The sequence below is a fragment of the Bombina bombina genome, chromosome 2 (assembly GCF_027579735.1).
Source record: "Bombina bombina isolate aBomBom1 chromosome 2, aBomBom1.pri, whole genome shotgun sequence".
NCBI classification, from domain to species: Eukaryota; Metazoa; Chordata; class Amphibia; order Anura; family Bombinatoridae; genus Bombina; species Bombina bombina.
Genome location: NC_069500.1, coordinates 528,669,503 through 528,688,309, shown reverse-complemented (window position 1 = coordinate 528,688,309; position 18,807 = coordinate 528,669,503). Strand labels below are relative to the sequence as shown.

The following is an 18,807-nucleotide window of genomic DNA, read 5'->3' as shown; positions in this document are numbered from 1 at the left end:
CTTGTAGTTTAAGGTCAAAGTTAAAAATAAAGAATAAATATAAAAATAAATATGCTATCATGGTGAAATGTCTTCTAAGTGTGTTATAATCTAATTATAAACCAAATGCTCATTTAAAATCAGCCCTAGCAGCTGTAGTTCCCATTTTATGCAAGTGTATGCTAATGAGCATGCCAGTATTTTATTACAGAAAAGTTGGCAACCCTACCCACAGCTTCACACACAGTCAAACAATCTCCCATAACCTTCCCTATATAACATGGCAGTGACATACTTCCACTACATCACACACACTGTGATACAATATACCCTGCATGAAACAGTCTTGCAATCTCCTTTACAGCACGCTACCGTCACACTGATTCAGCATAACCGAACCGTTATTTCTTTATTTTGTCTTTATTATCTATATTGACCTGAACATTAAAAATACCAGCCTTGTTGTTAAAATACCAGCTAGGTGGCAACCGTACCTACAATACAACCTGTATTAAAAAAAAAAAAAAAAGGTTTTCTACAGGACTGTCACTAATTCTTCTCTACCGAACAAGAATCAATTATATAGACTCACAGTTCAACAAAAACATAAACAAACAACTGTCACTAAGATACAGTAGTAAACACAGACAGCCTCTGCTACATTACAGCACATACATAAGTAGCCTACAGTAAATCGTACAGCCTCGGCTACAGCAAACAAGCAGGTGTTAGTTTTTTTTAAACAATACCCAAAAGCAGCTTCTGCTCAGATCAGGTAAACTAGCAGTTGAACAGCAAGATTCTTCAGCATGATTTATAAACAAGCAGACAACCACATATTAAATCAAACGAATAAACAAGATTGGTTGAAGAAAGACTTTGAAAGGAAAGACATTCTACTTCAGATGAATTGGTTCAGTTATGCACTGTGTGCAGCAGAGGTAGACTGATAACAAGTCTAATTCACTGAAGCCTGATAATCTACAAATCTCTGATAAAGAGCTTCAGAAACATCATGAGGATAAATATATCCCCCAATTATGCTATAGACCTGAATAAGTATATGATTAAACCATGTTTGGCACTATGAGACATTCTGTTCTATATTGTGTTGTAGAAAACAACATAATAGAGCTGTTCTTTGCACCCAGAGGCTAACACCTCACGTGCAACAGATTTATTAGCTTCTATGTTGGCCAAGATTTATTACACTCTAGGAAAATTCTATAATGTTTGAAAGTTGGGACAGCTTTACAGGCATAGGCAGCTCAATGGATAGAAAGGTAGGAATTGAAATGCGTATCGATGCATTTCAGTTCTAAATTGGAGCATTTTTGCAATATAAAGGGACACTCAGGTCAAATTAAACTTTCATGAGTCAGATACAGCATGTCATTTTAAACAACTTTCCAATGTACTTTTATTAAAAAAATATATAAAGAAACAGAGAAGGCGCCATATAGAATAATTCCGTTTGGTATACCAAATTCAAAGTTGTAGCTCAAATGCACTCACGTGTTAGGAAGCACCAAGATGTGGTGCTGACTGGGCAAACCGGAACCTCAGAGTTGTCCGGACTTTTTTGGACTTTTGAATTTGTCTATTGGGACACTATCATTTATACAGGTTTTTTTTTTCTGTAACCTTCTATATTTTATATGCGTGTAAGCCCATACAAATGTGATATTACTTTCTGATAATAATATATTAAGAACTGTGTTTATCATCATCCTTGTATATCTAGTTACTTGGCATATTCAGATAGCGCCCCTATTTTATATATAATATTGTATCGCACATACCTTTTAATTGGGTGTGTATATATATATATGAGAATTAGCATTCAAACACAACACTTAGAGAGTCAGCGGTGGCTTGTATAGCAAATTAAGTCTTCACTGGCACAATACACACAATTGCTAGCTCTGTAAGACGGAGTGGTGTTTGAATGCTGGTACATGGGGCCCTCACAGGATATGTGCATATGCTGCAGAAAATTAGTAATTACTTTTACTAGAAGCATTTTGCTAATGGACAGATATTAAATAAATGCTTCTATTTAAAATTGAAATGCACATTTCAATGTTGACCTTTCTATCCCTTTAGGAACATGAAACCATATTTTTTTCTTTCATGATTCAGATAAAGAATGTGATTTCAAACAATTTTCCAATTTACCTCTAATATTGAAAAAAAAAATTCTGTTGACATAATTTATTGAAAATGATACCTAGGTAGGCTGCTGATTGGTGGCTACACATATATGCCTCATGTTATTGGCTCTGAGTAGTACATTGTTGCTGCTTCAACAAAGGATACCAAGAAAATTAAGCAAATTAGATAACTAAGTAAATTGGAAAGTTGTTTAAAATGTGATTCTTCATCTAAATAAAATATATTTATAAATTTTTATGTCCCTTTAAAGCCATGGGAACATTTCAGAATAATCAATCACGTTGATGTAGGTTTGCAAAGATTTTGGATGCAAAATTTAGCGAAAAGCTGAAATAAACTTGAACTTTTCAAGATAGAAAATTATTTCTTAAAGGGCCAGGAAACCCACCAAATAATGTTATATAAAATTCTGCACTTAGTGCAGAATTATATAATATTAGCTTAGCACCAGCTTGCTAAAGCAAAGGATTGCACAGATATTTTCCTACGAAAATTAATTTTACAGAACGCCGCTCCTGGCTCTACTGAGCGGGTTTGTTTTTTCCTAAGTGCATCAGGCACACTGTCTAGTCACAGCCGGCCCAATCACAACATTAAACTGAATGTAGCTTACGCCCGCTACCAGACCAGAGTGGGTGCGAGCTACATTCAGTTTAATGGCACGATCGGGCACGCTGTGACTAGACAGCGTACCTGATGCGCTTAGGAAAAAAAACAGACCCACTCAGTACAGCCAGGAGCGGCGTTCTGCAAAATTAATTTTCGTGGGAAAATATCTGCAGTCCTTTGCTTTAGAAAGCTGGCGCTAAGATAACGTTTTTTTAATTCTGAACTATGTGCAAAATTATATAACATTATTTGGTGGGTTTACTGGCCCTTTAATTACACTGTTAGTTCTGCAATATGAGTTGAGACAACACATTCTTAGAATTAAATGCACTGCAATGTTGTGATTTAATTGTTTTTTTACAATGTCATAAAAACATAAAACTACACATTCAAATCTAAATTCTGAGAACTATTAGTATTATGATAGTGGATGATTGTAATCCTACTTATCTTAGGGTCACTCCTGGACTACTGATAAAGTGGTTGCTCAGGAGAACAGTTTATCTGCATATGATAGAATCTTGTTCATAACCAGATATTTCACAGGAATCACAAAGAATGCCGATACTGCAGCAACAAAATTTGTAGACTCTGATAAAGGGTTTATATTGACCAAAGGATAATGTCAGTACCCTGATGATAAATACAGAGCTCCTAGTGACCTTGGATTATCCGTCTAAGCGTAAAACAGCAAAACACAACACCATGAGGTGTGTCCTTAACTGTGCTCTGACAAAGTAATGGTTAGACTTATCATAACAGGAATGATAATTGCTTTGATTTCTGCAGGGGACCGGTGTTCTAAAAGAAGTTGTCTACCATAGGAATGTGTGTAGCACATCCCTTCTGGTGACGTGTAATCAGCTGTTGTAGGTTTGTGGTGCTCACTGCGCATGCGCAAGAGGCCCAACCTCCTCCAAACAGCTGTTTAAGCCTTATTTGATAACAACGGATTGCGGGATTCTATGGGCCATGCCGCACATACGCACACGGCCCTACTCATCAGACAAGACCCTATTGGTTGTACAGCCACTGACTTCACGGACCAATCAGATAATGCAGTAACGCTTTTTTTCCTATGTATTATCTAATCGGGCAATTTGATTTGCCCACGTCCATTCACCAAATTGTTCTATCGCAAGCCGCTGACTTGCCGTGCCTGGGGGAGGTTGTGCTTATGGGGTTTACAGGGGGCGCTGATGTGTCTTACGTAAGTTACACAGGGGGTGCTTATGGGGGTTACAGTGGGTGCTTATGGACCTACATAAGCCCCATCTGCACCCACTGTAACCCCCATAAGCACCCCCTGTGTAACTTACGTAAGCAACATCAGCACCCCCTGTAAACCCCATAAGCATGACCCCCCCGGACACGGCAAGTCCGCGGTGTGCGATGGAATAATTTGGTGAATGTGCGCATGAGCGGCACGGCCCATAGAATCACGCAACCCGTTATCTAATAAGTCGGCTTAAATAGCTGTTTGGAGGAGGTTGGGCCTCTTGCACATGCGCAGTGACCGCCACAAAAACCTCCAGCAGCTGATTCACGTCACCGGAAGTGACAGGTATACACATTCCTACGCAGTAGACAACTTCTTTTCGAACACCGTGTTGGAGTGGTTAAAGAACCATTAAATGCAGTAGATTTGCATAATCAACAAATACATAATAAAATGATGTGTATTATATGACAGCCATTGGCCAATCACAGTCTCATATGTATACTGTGAACTCCTGCACATGCTCAGTAGGAGCTTGGGCCTTGGAAAGTGTGCACAATTTGTTAAGTGAAATAAATTGAAAAGTTCTTTAAAATTGCATTCCCCATCTGAATTATGAAAGTTTCATTTTGACATTAAAGGGACAGTCTACACAAAAATTGTTATTGTTTAAAAAGATAGATAATCCGTTTATTACCCATTCCCCAGGTTTGCACAACCAACATTGTTAGCTTAATATACTTTATAACATTTAAACATCTAAATGTCTGCCTATTTCAAAGGCTCTATATACAGCCTCTTAATCACATGTTTTTGTATTTGCTGCTCACAACAGGAGACTGATAGTTCAGGTGGGCCATATAGATAACGTGTTCACGCCCGGGGAGTTATTTAAAGGGCCACTGTAATTAAATATTTTCTATGCCTGTTACTAACTAACTACCCCAAATACGCTTTTTATCAATAGCATTTCATCAACATATCTCTACCGTATATCAGAAATCTTGTCTGCAAATTGAATTGTTTTCAAAACCCACTCCGTGGGTATCCTTTGCTCTGTACCAATCCGTTTACAATACCTAGGTTTCAAAATGGCGCTTTAAACACAAAGTTATTGGTTTAAGTATTTTGAACATGCAGTGCTGAAAATAGTGGGCAGGATAACGTGACATCATCGGCGAACAAAAGATATAACTTTTAGAACGTTATGAAACTTCGGTTTGGAGAAAATATAGGTCAGTAGGTTTTAATTAATGTTTATTAACTTTAATATGTTAGTTGTTTAGCTTAAAAATGATAACAGAAAGTAATCATTTAAGAGTTAGCACAACAGTACTAAATGCAACTCAATACATTTTAATTAGTCACAGTCATGTGATCAGGGGGCTGTCAGAAGATGCTTAGATACAAGGTAATCACAGAGGTAAAAAGTATATTAATATAACAGTGTTGGTTGTGCAAAACTGGGGAATGGGTAATAAACAAATTATCTATCTTTTAAAACAATAAAAATTATATTGTAGACTGTCCCTTTAATGTCCATTTTAAAGAGTCATTATAGTGTTAAAATTCCATGCTCTAATCCATTAAAGCATGCAATTTTAACACTAGTGATGCTGTAATGCCATATATTTAACCCAGACAAAGGCCTAGTTTCCATTGAGGTGGTAAATTGTGGAAACTGGTGCTAAAACATTTATGTCCATTAAAGTCTATGGACATTTTCTATGTTACCACGAGTTTCCACACTTTACCACCTCAATGGAAACTAGGCCAAAGGTGTTAATCACATAGTTAAAGTCCCGCTCTAGACCCACAGAGCACTACTGGTTCTAAGTGGAAGCTTCCGGTGATCCAATCAGAAACGCTAGTTGCACAGCTAGGTCACTAGTGTTAAAATGACATGCTCTAATGGATTAGCGCTTATAATTTAACACTATAATGACCCTTTAATATAACACAAGTGTCATCTGTTTAACTTACCGACTATAATTCCACAGGCGCTCACAAGCCCAATCTCCTTCTTCAGAGCTACACCACCTCCTCCTCCAGAACTTGACCCTGAGCCAGAGTCATGTCCTTCTTCTGGGATCTTCTCTGCACTGGTCCGAAGCCGTGCACCCTCTGCCATTTTGGGATTGTTGATAACTTGAATTCACAAGCTACTGGGGCCCACGTCTACCGTACCTATGTAGAGGGAAAACACGGTAAGCTATTGACATGGCAACCTAAATCCTAAATCATATGAGGCGTACAATCGTCAGCTGAAGCATATCTAGCCATATCAATGTTGATCACAATCTAAATAATAACACATATTACTCAGCTATGTAAAATTTTACAACCTTGAGTATAAATTAAAAAGTTGAAAAAGTGATGTATAACATTCTTACCCATTTAGACTCAATTTAAAACAATTTATTAGATATGACACATTGGCTTTATTATTTCTTGAGATGATGGATAAAGACAGAAAGAAAAGGAAAAAAAGTGAAATAAATAAATTATATAAGCTATCTTTTCTTGCAAGATAGAAGGGTGGAACATAATTTCCCTAATAATTGTAAGTAGTGTGGCACAATCAGGATGTACAATTCTTACATAGAGGGTATGAAAGCTTTGGTCACTTCATCCAATGGTGGTAGCCTGATATGCTTGTACACAGACTTTGCCATTTTAACAATTCAGAAACTTAACATTTTTAATAATGATTCAAGTGATTCACTTTAATCAAGAGTACTGCACCCAATTTACCTGAGGGTATAGATCTACCTGATGGAGTAAGAAACCATATGAGACAATTCTAGATTAAAGGGACACTGAACCCAATTTTTTTCTTTTGTAATTCAGAAAGAGCATGCAATTTTAAGCAACTTTCTAATTTACTCCTATTATCATTTTTTCTTCGTTCTCTTGCTATCATTTGAAAAAGAAGGCATCTAAGCTTTTTTTTGGTTTCATTACTCTGGACAGCACTTTTATTGGTGGATGAATTTATCCACCAATCAGCAAGAACAACCCAGGTTGTTCACCAAAAATGGGCCGGCATCTAAACTTACATTCTTGCATTTCAAATAAAGATACCAAGAGAATGAAGAAAATTTGATAATAGGAGTAAATTAGCAAGTTGCTTAAAATGTCATGCTCAATCTGAATCACGAAAGAAAAATTTTGGGTACAGTGTCCCTTTAAGTCAGAAAGTTGTTATGGAAGGGTGGGTGCCCCATAACTCTATGCTGAGAATACCGATCAGGTTCCAGGAGCATCTTAGTACATGAAATGCATATATACTTTTTATAGAAGTCAGAGGTATAAATAAAATATTATAGTAAATATCTCTTATCCCCTCAGTATGCAATAATATTATTTACCACACTTGTAGATTGTAGAATTTCAGTTTATAATTGTAGCTATATAAATTGTCAGTTGGTATCTTAGCTCAACTACATTTCTATCCTCTTGTATTAGTCCAGCCAAAAATTGTACCAGATAGCTGAGTTGTCATATGCAGTTACTGCCTTGCACAGCATAATTCTTACTGGAGTTTCAAAAGTCCAGGGAGGATCAGACCAATAAAGCTGATTAAGCATGCAAATTACACAAGAATGTGGTTATTAAGTACAAAGAATAGCTGAAATGTGACATTTTAAACCAAACTTACAAGGCAGCATATTTTCTATAAAGGGGCAATAAAGGATGTACCTATGCATAACTTATATTCTCACTAGCACAGCCTAAAACTATTTTATCTTATTTTTGACAATTAACTATAAGCTTAGTGCAGGGCTCAACAAATGTATTCAAAATCTTAAGAGTTAGCCCATAAATTTAAGAGCCAGAAAGTTTTGCCCATCCTTATGAAAATTAAATGTTAGTGGTAAATTTATTCTGCTCAGATTCACATGCACATTTGTAAGTGAACTACATAGCCAACGCTTGAGAAAATACAATAAGCAGCAAATTAAAAGGATATTAAACAGTCTGTTTCCTGAGTTGGTATCTGGACCTAATAACCAACACAATACGTTTATTTTAATTGCTAAAAATAAATACATAAATGCACACATTGTAAAATCATTCTATGCAGTAACATGGGAAATTTAAAAAAAAAAATTATAACCATTTAATAATATAATAGCTATTTCTACATCATGAGCGTAGGAGACCCATTGAGAGATTAAACAACTTTGGTAAGCAATGCATAGCAAAAGTTTTTAACTATGCTTTCAAATAGCACTCTGTAGCAAAAATGTCTAATTTTCCATAAATGTATGCTTTTCCATAGGGCAGACTTAGGTAGGATACAGTGAGCATGTACACTTCACACAAAAGGCAAGATTTATCATTGCTATTCTCCAATAATTGCACCTAAAAATGCGCACACAAATAAATGTCCCAATTTATCATTCAAAATGAACCAAAAATTGGGCAAGTTCGACTGTAAAAATCTCCTACTCTGTTCCCGTTCTACTTGAAGCACAGGCACACAAAAAAGAGTTACATTAGAGTGTTTTAGTCCTATTTACTATAGTACTCCTTTTTAATTTGTTACAAATTTATAAAAAAAAAAACTTCTATAGTAGACTGACAGTTCTGCAAATGTGTGCAATAAAATTCTCCATAACTACTGCTGAGAACAGCTTTATATATCTATGCTATACTAATTGTAGAAGCAATGTTAGAAAGGGGGGGGGGAGGGCTCAACAAGACGCAAAAAGGAATACAGGTAGCCCTCAGTTTACGCCGGGGTTAGGTTCCAGAAGGAATGGTTGTAAATCGAAACCGTCGTAAATTGAAACCCAGTTTATAATGTAAGTCAGTGGGAAGTGAGGGAGATAGGTTCCAGACCCCTCTCAAAATTGTCAGTAGTAACACTTAATACATTATTTTTAAAGCTTTAAAATGAAGACTTTAAATGCTAAACAGTATTATAAACCTAATAAAATAATCACACAACACAGAATATATAATTAAACTAAGTTACATGAACAAAAACATTTGCTAAACAGCATTATAAACCTAATCAAATAATCACACAACACAGACTTCACTTGCATTTTTCTGCAAACAGTTCTTTTTATGCATTCCAATCTGGACTGATTTATAGACAGGAAGGTCTTGTTCCTTTGAAATCTGCTCGATAGCTCAGGTCTGGTTAAATGGATTCATTTCAGCTTGCTTTGCTGCAACACAAGCGGACAGCTCCACCTCCTGGCTATTTTAATAAATGCAATGCTATCCAATAGCAGTAACATGACTGGAAAAAAAGGTTGTTATTCTGAAACGGTGTAAATTGAACCGTTGTAAAACGAGGGTCACCTGTATATAACAAAGCACAATAATAATGTAAATTGGAGCACAAAAAATTATATTGGAGTGCAAAAAAATATACATGTTGGAGCACAAATATAATATGGCACAAAAATAATATATATTGGGTGCTAAAATAATATGTAATCAGAAGAGTAAAAATAGAATTGCAAAAAAATGAAAACAGATCTATTTTCTTCCATGACTTTTTTTTTTGAAGAGGGGAATTAAAGTGAATGCAAGGACACTGAACCCATATTTTTTCTTTTGCGATTCAGATAGAGCATGCAAATTTAAGCAACTTTCTAATTTACTCCTATTATCAATTTTTCTTTGTTGTCTTGCTTTCTTTATTTGAAAAAGAAGGCATCTATTCTATTTTTTTGGTTCAGCACCATGGAAAGCACTTATTGGTGGGTGAATTTATCCACCAATCAGCAAGAACAACCCAGTGTGTTTACCAAAAATGGGCCGGCATCTAAACTTACATTCTTGCATTTCAAATAAAGATACCAAGAGAATGAAGAGAATTTGGTAATAGGAGTAAATTAGAAAGTTGCTTAAAATTGCATGCTCTATCTGAATCACAAAATAAAACATTTGGGTTCAGTGTCCCTTTAATGAATTAAAGACCAGTATCAAATAATACTCTTAAAAACAGGGGTCATCACGCCGATCCTCAGCCCGCATCTCCTGCTTTCTTTAGCATATAGATGACGAATCCGACTTCTTCCAATCCTTGCGTTGCCCCACAAGCTGTACACCAAAGGGGATACACAACGATTGGAGGAAGCTGGATTCGTCATCGTTCTGCTAAAGAAAGCAGGAGCTGCGGGTGGCGTATCAGCGTTATGTTTACCATAACGCAAAGGTAAGTGTTTTAAAAAATAAGCATCTTTGTAAACTTTAATGAATTAAAGTGCCCCTGTTTTTAAGAGTATTATTTGATACTGGTCTTTAATTCATTAAAGTTTACATTCACTTTATCCCCTTCCGCCTAACCGCACTGGGCTTTAACGCCCTTAGGACGGCATAGAACGACCTAGCCTTTTGGCTGTACTTAAGCCAAAGGCACTTCCTGAATGGGATCGCGGGCTGGAGGGTGTGCCTAGTGTCATTGGCACTCCCCCCAGACACAATCCCATTATTGAAATCATGCTATGTTCCGATGTAGACGAATAAGTCCGGCCAGGAAGGGGTTAAAGGGACAGTCAAGTCTAAAGTAAACTTTCACGATTCAAATAGGGCATGTAATTTTAAACAACTTTCCAATTTACATCTATGACCAATTTTTCTTTATTCTCTTGGTATTCTTAGTTGAAAGCTAAACCTAGGTAGGCTCATATGCTAATTTCTTAGACCTTGAAGGCCACCTCTAATGTGAAAGCATTTTGACAGTTTTTCACCACTAGAGGGCGTTAGTTCATGTGTGTCATATAAGTAACATTGAGCTCTTGCATGTGAAGTTACCTAGGAGCTAAAATGCAAGTGTGTCAAAAGAACTGAAATAAGGGGGCAGTTTGCAGAGGCTTAGATACAAGGTAATTACAGAGGTAAAATGTGTATTACTATAACTGTATTGGTTATGCAAAACTGGGGAATGGGTAATAAAGGGATTATCTATCTTTTTAAACAATAAAAAATTATGGTGTTGACTGTCCCTTTAACAAAGCTACTAGTGGGGCTGTATTAATATTGCTATTGGTTCATATATACGGCCTACATGGAGAATAGTTGCTTATTTTCATTGATAAATAAGGAGCAGATACTAATCCGACTGGAGAAATGTATCTTCATCTCCTCAGCTAGCCCATGGAGAAGCGCAAACCCCCCTCAAAAAACAACCTTCACATCCCTTTACAATTTTGAAGTTTTTTGGTAATAGGAGGCCTAGAAAAGTTCAAAATCTCACACAACATAGCTCATACAATAATAATAAATTGCAGCTTTTCTCAAATAGAAAAACAGTAATTAGCAACATTACATTATATTATATTTGGGAAAACCCTTAATTCCTTTTAGAAAGCAACACTCAGAGGGGAATCTTATAATATTACCTATGAATTCAAAAATATGAAAGATATTACTCAAAATGAGCATAAAATGAAGCAATGAAAAAATATAAATATTTATGTTAATTGATCATGCTACTTTTAGTAAATGTTTACACCAATTTCTAAATACTCTCAGTGTTTATTGCCTTAGGCACTAATTGTGCTGTGTTACTGAACAGTATAATAAACTACCTGGCTGAGAATCACTGCTCTACACAAAATCTAGCGCATGATTTTGTTTATTGCGTGAGACAGAAATTGAGGTAATCTATTGACATCCAGTGGAATTTTGAAAATGACTATGAAAGCAGCAATATTATATAAAATATTCACTGGCAGTGTGTGTAATATGAGGTTGTGCGACTAAAACATTCAGTTGTTGTGCTATATTTGTACCATGAACCAGAGGTGTATGCAAGTTTAGCACCCCACTGATCTGCAATGGGAGCTTCCATTTATTATATGCGCTGGGTCTCATAACTTTTTAACCCCCATTTGTTGCCCCCCCCCCCATTATCCCACAAATATGTTCTAGAACCACCACTGCCAGGATCTGTCTGTGAAATAGTTTTGCAAATGTCTACTATTTATTTTCTTATAACTTGATAGTCCAATACTAAGGAAGTGTCAACCTACAACACTTATATTTTGAAAATATACATGAATATATTCAGTACAACAAATGCAGCAAAGCTTATAGTTTAGGGAGTGATAATTTTCTGCTAGCAAAAATACAGTAATATATCCTACAATGTAACACATAAGTAATATGTATAATACAGTGCAGGTAGATATATGTATGGGATACAATAATATATTGTGTTATCTTGTGTGATGTGAGCAACACATCATAATAAAATACAATTCTTCAAAGCAATTTGAGCCAAGTAGAACTATGCAGTAAGATGCTGTTAAATTTGTGCTAAGTAGAATTACATAGAATTATTCAGGGCAGTGCATAATTAGTAATGTCTATCTATCTGATCTGTATCATAGTGTGTGTGTATATATATATATATATATATATATATATATATATATATATATATATATATATATATATATATACACACATACATACATACATACACACGTATATATATATATATATATATATACACACACACACAGATATACACACACACACACACACACAGATATACATACACACACACAGATATACATACACACACACATAGATATACATACACACACACATAGATATACATACGCACACAGATATACATACACACACACACACACATAGATATACATACACACACACACAGATATACATACACACACACATAGATATACATACGCACACAGATATACATACACACACACACACATAGATATACATACACACACACATAGATATACATACGCACACAGATATACATACACACACACACATAGATATACATACACACACACACAGATATACATACACACACACAGATATACATACACACACACAGATATACATACACACACACAGATATACATACACACACACACATAGATATACATACACACACACACATAGATATACATACACACACACATAGATATACATACGCACACAGATATACATACACACACACACACATAGATATACATACACACACACAGATATACATACACACACACACACACACACAGATATACATACACACACACATAGATATACATACACACACACACATAGATATACATACACACATAGATATACATACACACACAGATATACACACATACACACACACATAGATATACATACACACACACATAGATATACATACACACACACACATAGATATACACACACACACATAGATATACATACACACACACACATAGATATACACACACACACACACATAGATATACATACACACACACATAGATATACATACACACACATAGATATACATACACACACACATAGATATACATACACACACACACATAGATATACATACACACACACACACACATAGATATACACATACACACATATAGATATACACATACACACATATAGATATACATACACACACATATAGATATACATACACACATATAGATATACACACACACATATAGATATACACATACACAGAGAGAGAGAGAGAGATCAGATAGATAATCAGAAACTATCATAATATAAAAACACCCTGGAGGACAGAATTCACCATTTAGCTCCAGGTTCTCTCACCAGATCCTATGCTCTTTTGCTCCTTTCAGTGTGTTTTCCTCATGTTCTCGCACTGGGATCTCTTGATGTCCGACTGGGATGTCAAAGGTGACAAGCTGTCATGTCCTGGAGCGGTGTATATATGTGACAGTATCCTACAGTGTGTGTATACTCCCTGCAGTGTCTGTACACCTGCCGTATAAATACAAATACCGGTGTTTTCGCAGTTGCTTACACCTGCCCTTGTTTTTTTTCCTGTGCACTACCCTGATCACTCCCAGCCTCTCCGTATTAAGCCTGGCTCAGAAATGCAAACCTTTTATTCCGTGTACAGACCCCTCCCCCTGTCCTCCCACTGTTTTTTTTTACATCTCTTCATGCTGCTGCTAGATAAACACCCCAGATGTTGAGAAACATTGACGTCCTGCTTCCTCCTGCAGATGTTAAAGGAATCCCTATTTTTCCCCTTTTTCTACTATTCAAATCTTAGTGTATCACCCACTCTTGCCCTACTTTTATTTAGGCTATCAGATTACATTTACAGGGAAGCAGGTAACCTGTATATTTTCCAGAACAGAAGGGAGAAAAAAAATTGCAATTAATTAATCTTCCCCTGAGAAAGCTGGGTTATTAAAAGAAGGCTTAGTTTGTCATTGCAGTAAAAACGTTGGGTCACAACAGCTGCCTAAAGAGCATTTAGTCAGCAAGTAAACATGGTCTGCCAGGCAACCAAATGAGAGGGGTGGACTGAACCAGAAGATCACTCATTTAAACAAAAGCTACCCTCCTCACTGAGGTTTGTAAATCACACACTGAGCTCTCAAAAATAACCCAAGGCACAGTGCTGTATTTAACAAAACAAAGTTAAACAAAGAGAGGAACAGCTCTTCAGGAGCCCCAAAATCTCCAGGAGGCTCTGAACATTTAGAGGTCAGCACTTTCCTGGCTGGCTGTGTCTAGATTTGTGGGTTACGAAGATTGTTCCGTCTTTTGTCTTGTTTGTTGAGTTTGCATTTATTTGCTTTTTTAACATTGGTTATGAATCCTTTTTGGCATTTTGAAGAATCCATGTGTATTTTCTTTGGCCCATTAACAGTTATTACACACTACAAAGAATAAAGTGTTCTAAAGATCTCAGTTTCCAGGATTTTATCTTTTAGTTACACTAAGGAAATATGACGTGTTTATTTTTTATTACATTTTCAAAGAACATTATGGTTCCGAATCACGCCAATGTCTCAGGAGTTGTGCGCCATACCCAGGATATAGGCCTATTTTAGTCACACCAAACACAAAAGCTCACAGCGCTGTTTATTTGAAAGTATCAAGTCTGTTAGCACAAAACCATCACACAATGTAAACTATTCTTATACAATGGCAATAACTGAATGGGGTCAACAACAACAAAAACTATAAAAAAAAAAAGTATTAAGATATAGGTAGGAAGCAGTAGCAAATCAAATTCTCAGGATCTTTATACTCTTGAGATTACAGTTAAATGTTAAATTGGTATTTCAACATAGAAATAGTAATTCCTTTCTTTATTAATAGCTAAGGCGTCATGTTTAAAACACACAAATAGTGTGAACGCTTCTCTTCGCCCTCTATTCCTGGGTTTGTGTTTAGTCTGCAAACAAGAAACATTCTAGAGAGGGGTTGAGATGTCATACAGGATATTCACAGAGGTGGAGGAGGGGTGACCAGAAACAAAAAAACAAAAATTCAATGATGGGTTTGGGTGAACAAAGGAATAGAAGATACACAGTGGCCACAGATAAAGAACCAACTCTAAGGACTCTTAGGCCATAATGATGTATGGATCTCATGACTATAGTATTACAATACATATGTGACTGCAGCACACACACACACATATATGTTTATATTTATTTATTTTTAAGTTGAAGGCGAGATTATTTTTTATTACCTAATGCATCCCAAAAAGAAGTCAGTTCCACAGTAAGTGATCCTTTTTTCTTTTTTTTTCTATTTTACACAACGCCTAGACAAAGCTTGATATTTACCTGTGGGTTAGCATATGGTTTTCCACTCCAACAAATCTGGCAGCTTTATAGATAAACTGGACAGTCTGCTGATAACACTTGACATTAGGCAGCTGAAAACGGTGTGACCTCAGGCCAGGAACCAGAAATTAAAAAGAAAAACAGACCTGCACCCCCAATACCAGTCAGGATCACATACAGTGTCATGGTAGGAACCTGGCAGTATACATTATGTATCTCAGAGATTCATGCATATTGAAAAAATTACCATATAATCTAGAAACTACACAACTTCTATTGTCACATCGGTTATATGGTACATTTTATACCACACTTATCCAGTATATTATGGTCCAAAGCCCATAATGCCGCTTTCCACACTACCATATATGGATAAAATAACTGGCTTTACAACACAACAGTGCCAGTTACTTTCTAGAGGGAAACTGAACCCAAATTTTTTCTTTTGTGATTCAGATAGAGCATGCAATTTTAAGCAACTTTCTAATTTACTCCTATTATCAATTTTTCTTCGTTCTCTTGCTATCTTTATTTTAAAAAGAAGGCATTTTTTTTTTGGTTCAGTACTCTGGACAGCACATTTTTATTGGTGGATGAATTTATCCACCAATCAGCAAGGACAACCCAGGTTGTTCACCAAAAATGGGCCGGCATCTAAACTTACATTCTTGCTTTTTAAATAAAGATACCAAGAGAATGAAGAAAAATTGATAATAGGAGTAAATTAGAAAGTTGCTTAAAATTTCATGCTCTATCTGAATCATGAAAGAAAAAAAATTTGGGTTCAGTGTCCCTTTAACCCCTTAATGACCGGACCATTTTTCAATTTTTTTACCCTTAATGACAATGGCTATTTTTACATTTCTGCTGTGTTTGTGTTTAGCTGTAATTTTCCTCTTACTCGTTTACTGTACCCACACATATTATATACCGTTTTTCTCGTCATTAAATGGACTTTCTAAAGATACCATTATTTTCATCATATCTTATAATTTACTATAAAAAAAAATGATAAAATATGAGGAAAAAATGGAAAAAAACACACTTTTTCTAACTTTGACCCCCAAAATCTGTTACACATCTACCATCACCAAAAAACACCCATGCTAAATAGCTTATAAATTTTGTCCTGAGTTTAGAAATACCCAATGTTTACATGTTCTTTGCTTTTTTTGCAATTTATGGGGCAATAAATACAAGTAGCACTTTGCTATTTCCAAACCACTTTTTTCAAAATTAGCGCTAGTTATTTTGGAACCCTGATATCTGTCAGGAATACCTGAATATCCCTTGACATGTATATATTTTGTTTTAGAAGACATCCCAAAGTATTGATCTAGGCCCATTTTGGTATATTTCATGCCACCATTTCACCGCCAAATGCGATTAAAAAAAAAAAAAAAAAGTTCACTTTTTCACAAATTTTGTCACAAACTTTAGGTTTCCCACTGAAATTATTTACAAACAGCTTCTGCAATTATGGCACAAATGGTTGTAAATGCTTCTCTGGGATCCTCTTTTTCAGAAATAACAGACTTATATGGCTTTGTGGTTGTTTTTTGGTAATTAGAAGGCCGCTAAATGCCGCTGCGCACCACACGTGTATTATGTCCAGGAGTGAAGCGGTTAATTAGGGAGCTTGTAGGGTTAATTTTAGCTTTAGTGTAGTGTAGTAGACAACCCCAAGTATTGATCTAGGCCCATTTTGGTATATTTTATGCCACCATTTCACCGCCAAATGCGAGCAAATAAAAAAAAAAACTTTACATTTTTCACAATTTTAGGTTTCTCACTGAAATTATTTACAAACAGCTTGTGCTATTATGGCAGAAATTGTTGTAAAAGCTTCTCTGGGATCCCCTTTTTCAGAAATAGAAGATTTATATGGCTTTGGCGTTGCTTTTTGGTAATTAGAAGGCCGCTAAATGCTGCTGCGCACCACACGTGAATTATGCCCAGCAGTGAAGGGGTTAAATTAGGTAGCTTGTAGGGAGCTTGCAGGGTTAATTTTAGAGATCAGCCTCCCACCTGACACATCCCACCCCCTGATCCCTCCCAAACAGCTCTCTTCCCTCCCCCACCCCACAATTGTTACCGCCATCTTAAGTACTGGCAGAAAGTCTGCCAGTACTAAATAAAAGAGTTTTTTTTTTTTTTTTTTTTTTTTTAAATAAAAATTATAAAATATTTTAGTTGTGATGGACACCTGCCTTAGCACCAACCTCCCTGATCCCCCCTCCAGCTCTCTAACCCTCTCCCCTACCTAATTACCGCCATCTTGGGTACTGGCAGCTGTCTGCCAGTACCCAGTTTGGCCCCACAAACCAAACTATTTTAATTTTATTTATAACTTTTATTTGTATATTTAATTATTTCTGTAGTGTAGCAGCCCCCCCCCCACAATACCCCCACCCCCTCCCCCTCCCAGATCCTTTTAAATGTAAAAAAAAATAAAAAAAAAATTCCCCTTCCTTTTTCATTGGTGTCAGTGTGGCTAATGCGCGCATGTGCACGTGCACACACGCGCCCACGCACACCCGCGCATCGTGCACGCGCGCACACACGCTCCCTCCTCCCACCAGACAAAGGCACCATCGGCACCATTACTACCGGTGCAGAGAGGGCCACAGAGTGGCTCTCTCTGCATCGGAGTCTTGTAAAGGGGTATTGCAGGATGCCTCCATATCGAGGCATCACTGCAATACCCTCAGAGCTGCTGGAAGTGATTGTGATCACTTCCAGCACTCTGTTAGACAACTGACGTACCAGGTACGTCCATTGTCATTAACTGCTTGTTAATGCATGACGTACCTGGTACGTCAGTTGTCATTAAGGGGTTAAAGATTTTAAATATTAAAGAAATAAGTGTACACAAGTAATACAATTATCAAAAAGCATCTGCATATTATTCTCAGAAAAATGTTTTCTTTTAATACATCATTATATTATTATTATCATCATCATCATTTATTTACAGTCTAATGTCCCAGTAAAATTATGTTAAATACTTTGATATTGTAATATAATATGCTTAGTTAAAACATTGTATAACATAGCTACAAATAATGTTGCAAAACACTGCTGCCATAGAGCAGGGTTTTTCAAACCACGGGTTGGGACCCATTACTGGGTCGCAACACCATGTTTACTGGGTCACGACTTGTGTGCGTGCTGTGTGTTATATGAGAGTGTGTGGTGTATGTGTGCTGTATGAGTGTGTGTGAAATTAGTGTGTGA

The 18,807-nt window shown here is 36.3% G+C and overlaps 1 protein-coding gene across 3 annotated transcripts in view; it reads right to left on the bottom strand.

Annotated features, from left to right (window-relative positions):
* The window catches only part of SLC7A8 (solute carrier family 7 member 8), a 61,939-nt gene extending 48,072 nt beyond the window's left edge, over window positions 1-13,867 (bottom strand). The window contains exons 1-2 of one of the 3 annotated variants that reach the window (XM_053702341.1): window positions 13,545-13,867; window positions 5,966-6,169 (exon numbers count right to left, since the gene is read on the bottom strand). In XM_053702341.1, the coding sequence (XP_053558316.1) occupies window positions 5,966-6,113 (148 nt within the window). In that variant the 5' untranslated portion in view covers window positions 6,114-6,169; window positions 13,545-13,867. Of the gene's footprint in view, window positions 1-5,965; window positions 6,170-9,037; window positions 9,281-13,544 lie in introns of those variants that run through there. The other 2 variants (XM_053702340.1, XM_053702342.1) reach the window with 2 other exon arrangements.
* Window positions 13,868-18,807: the final 4,940 nt, after the last annotated feature.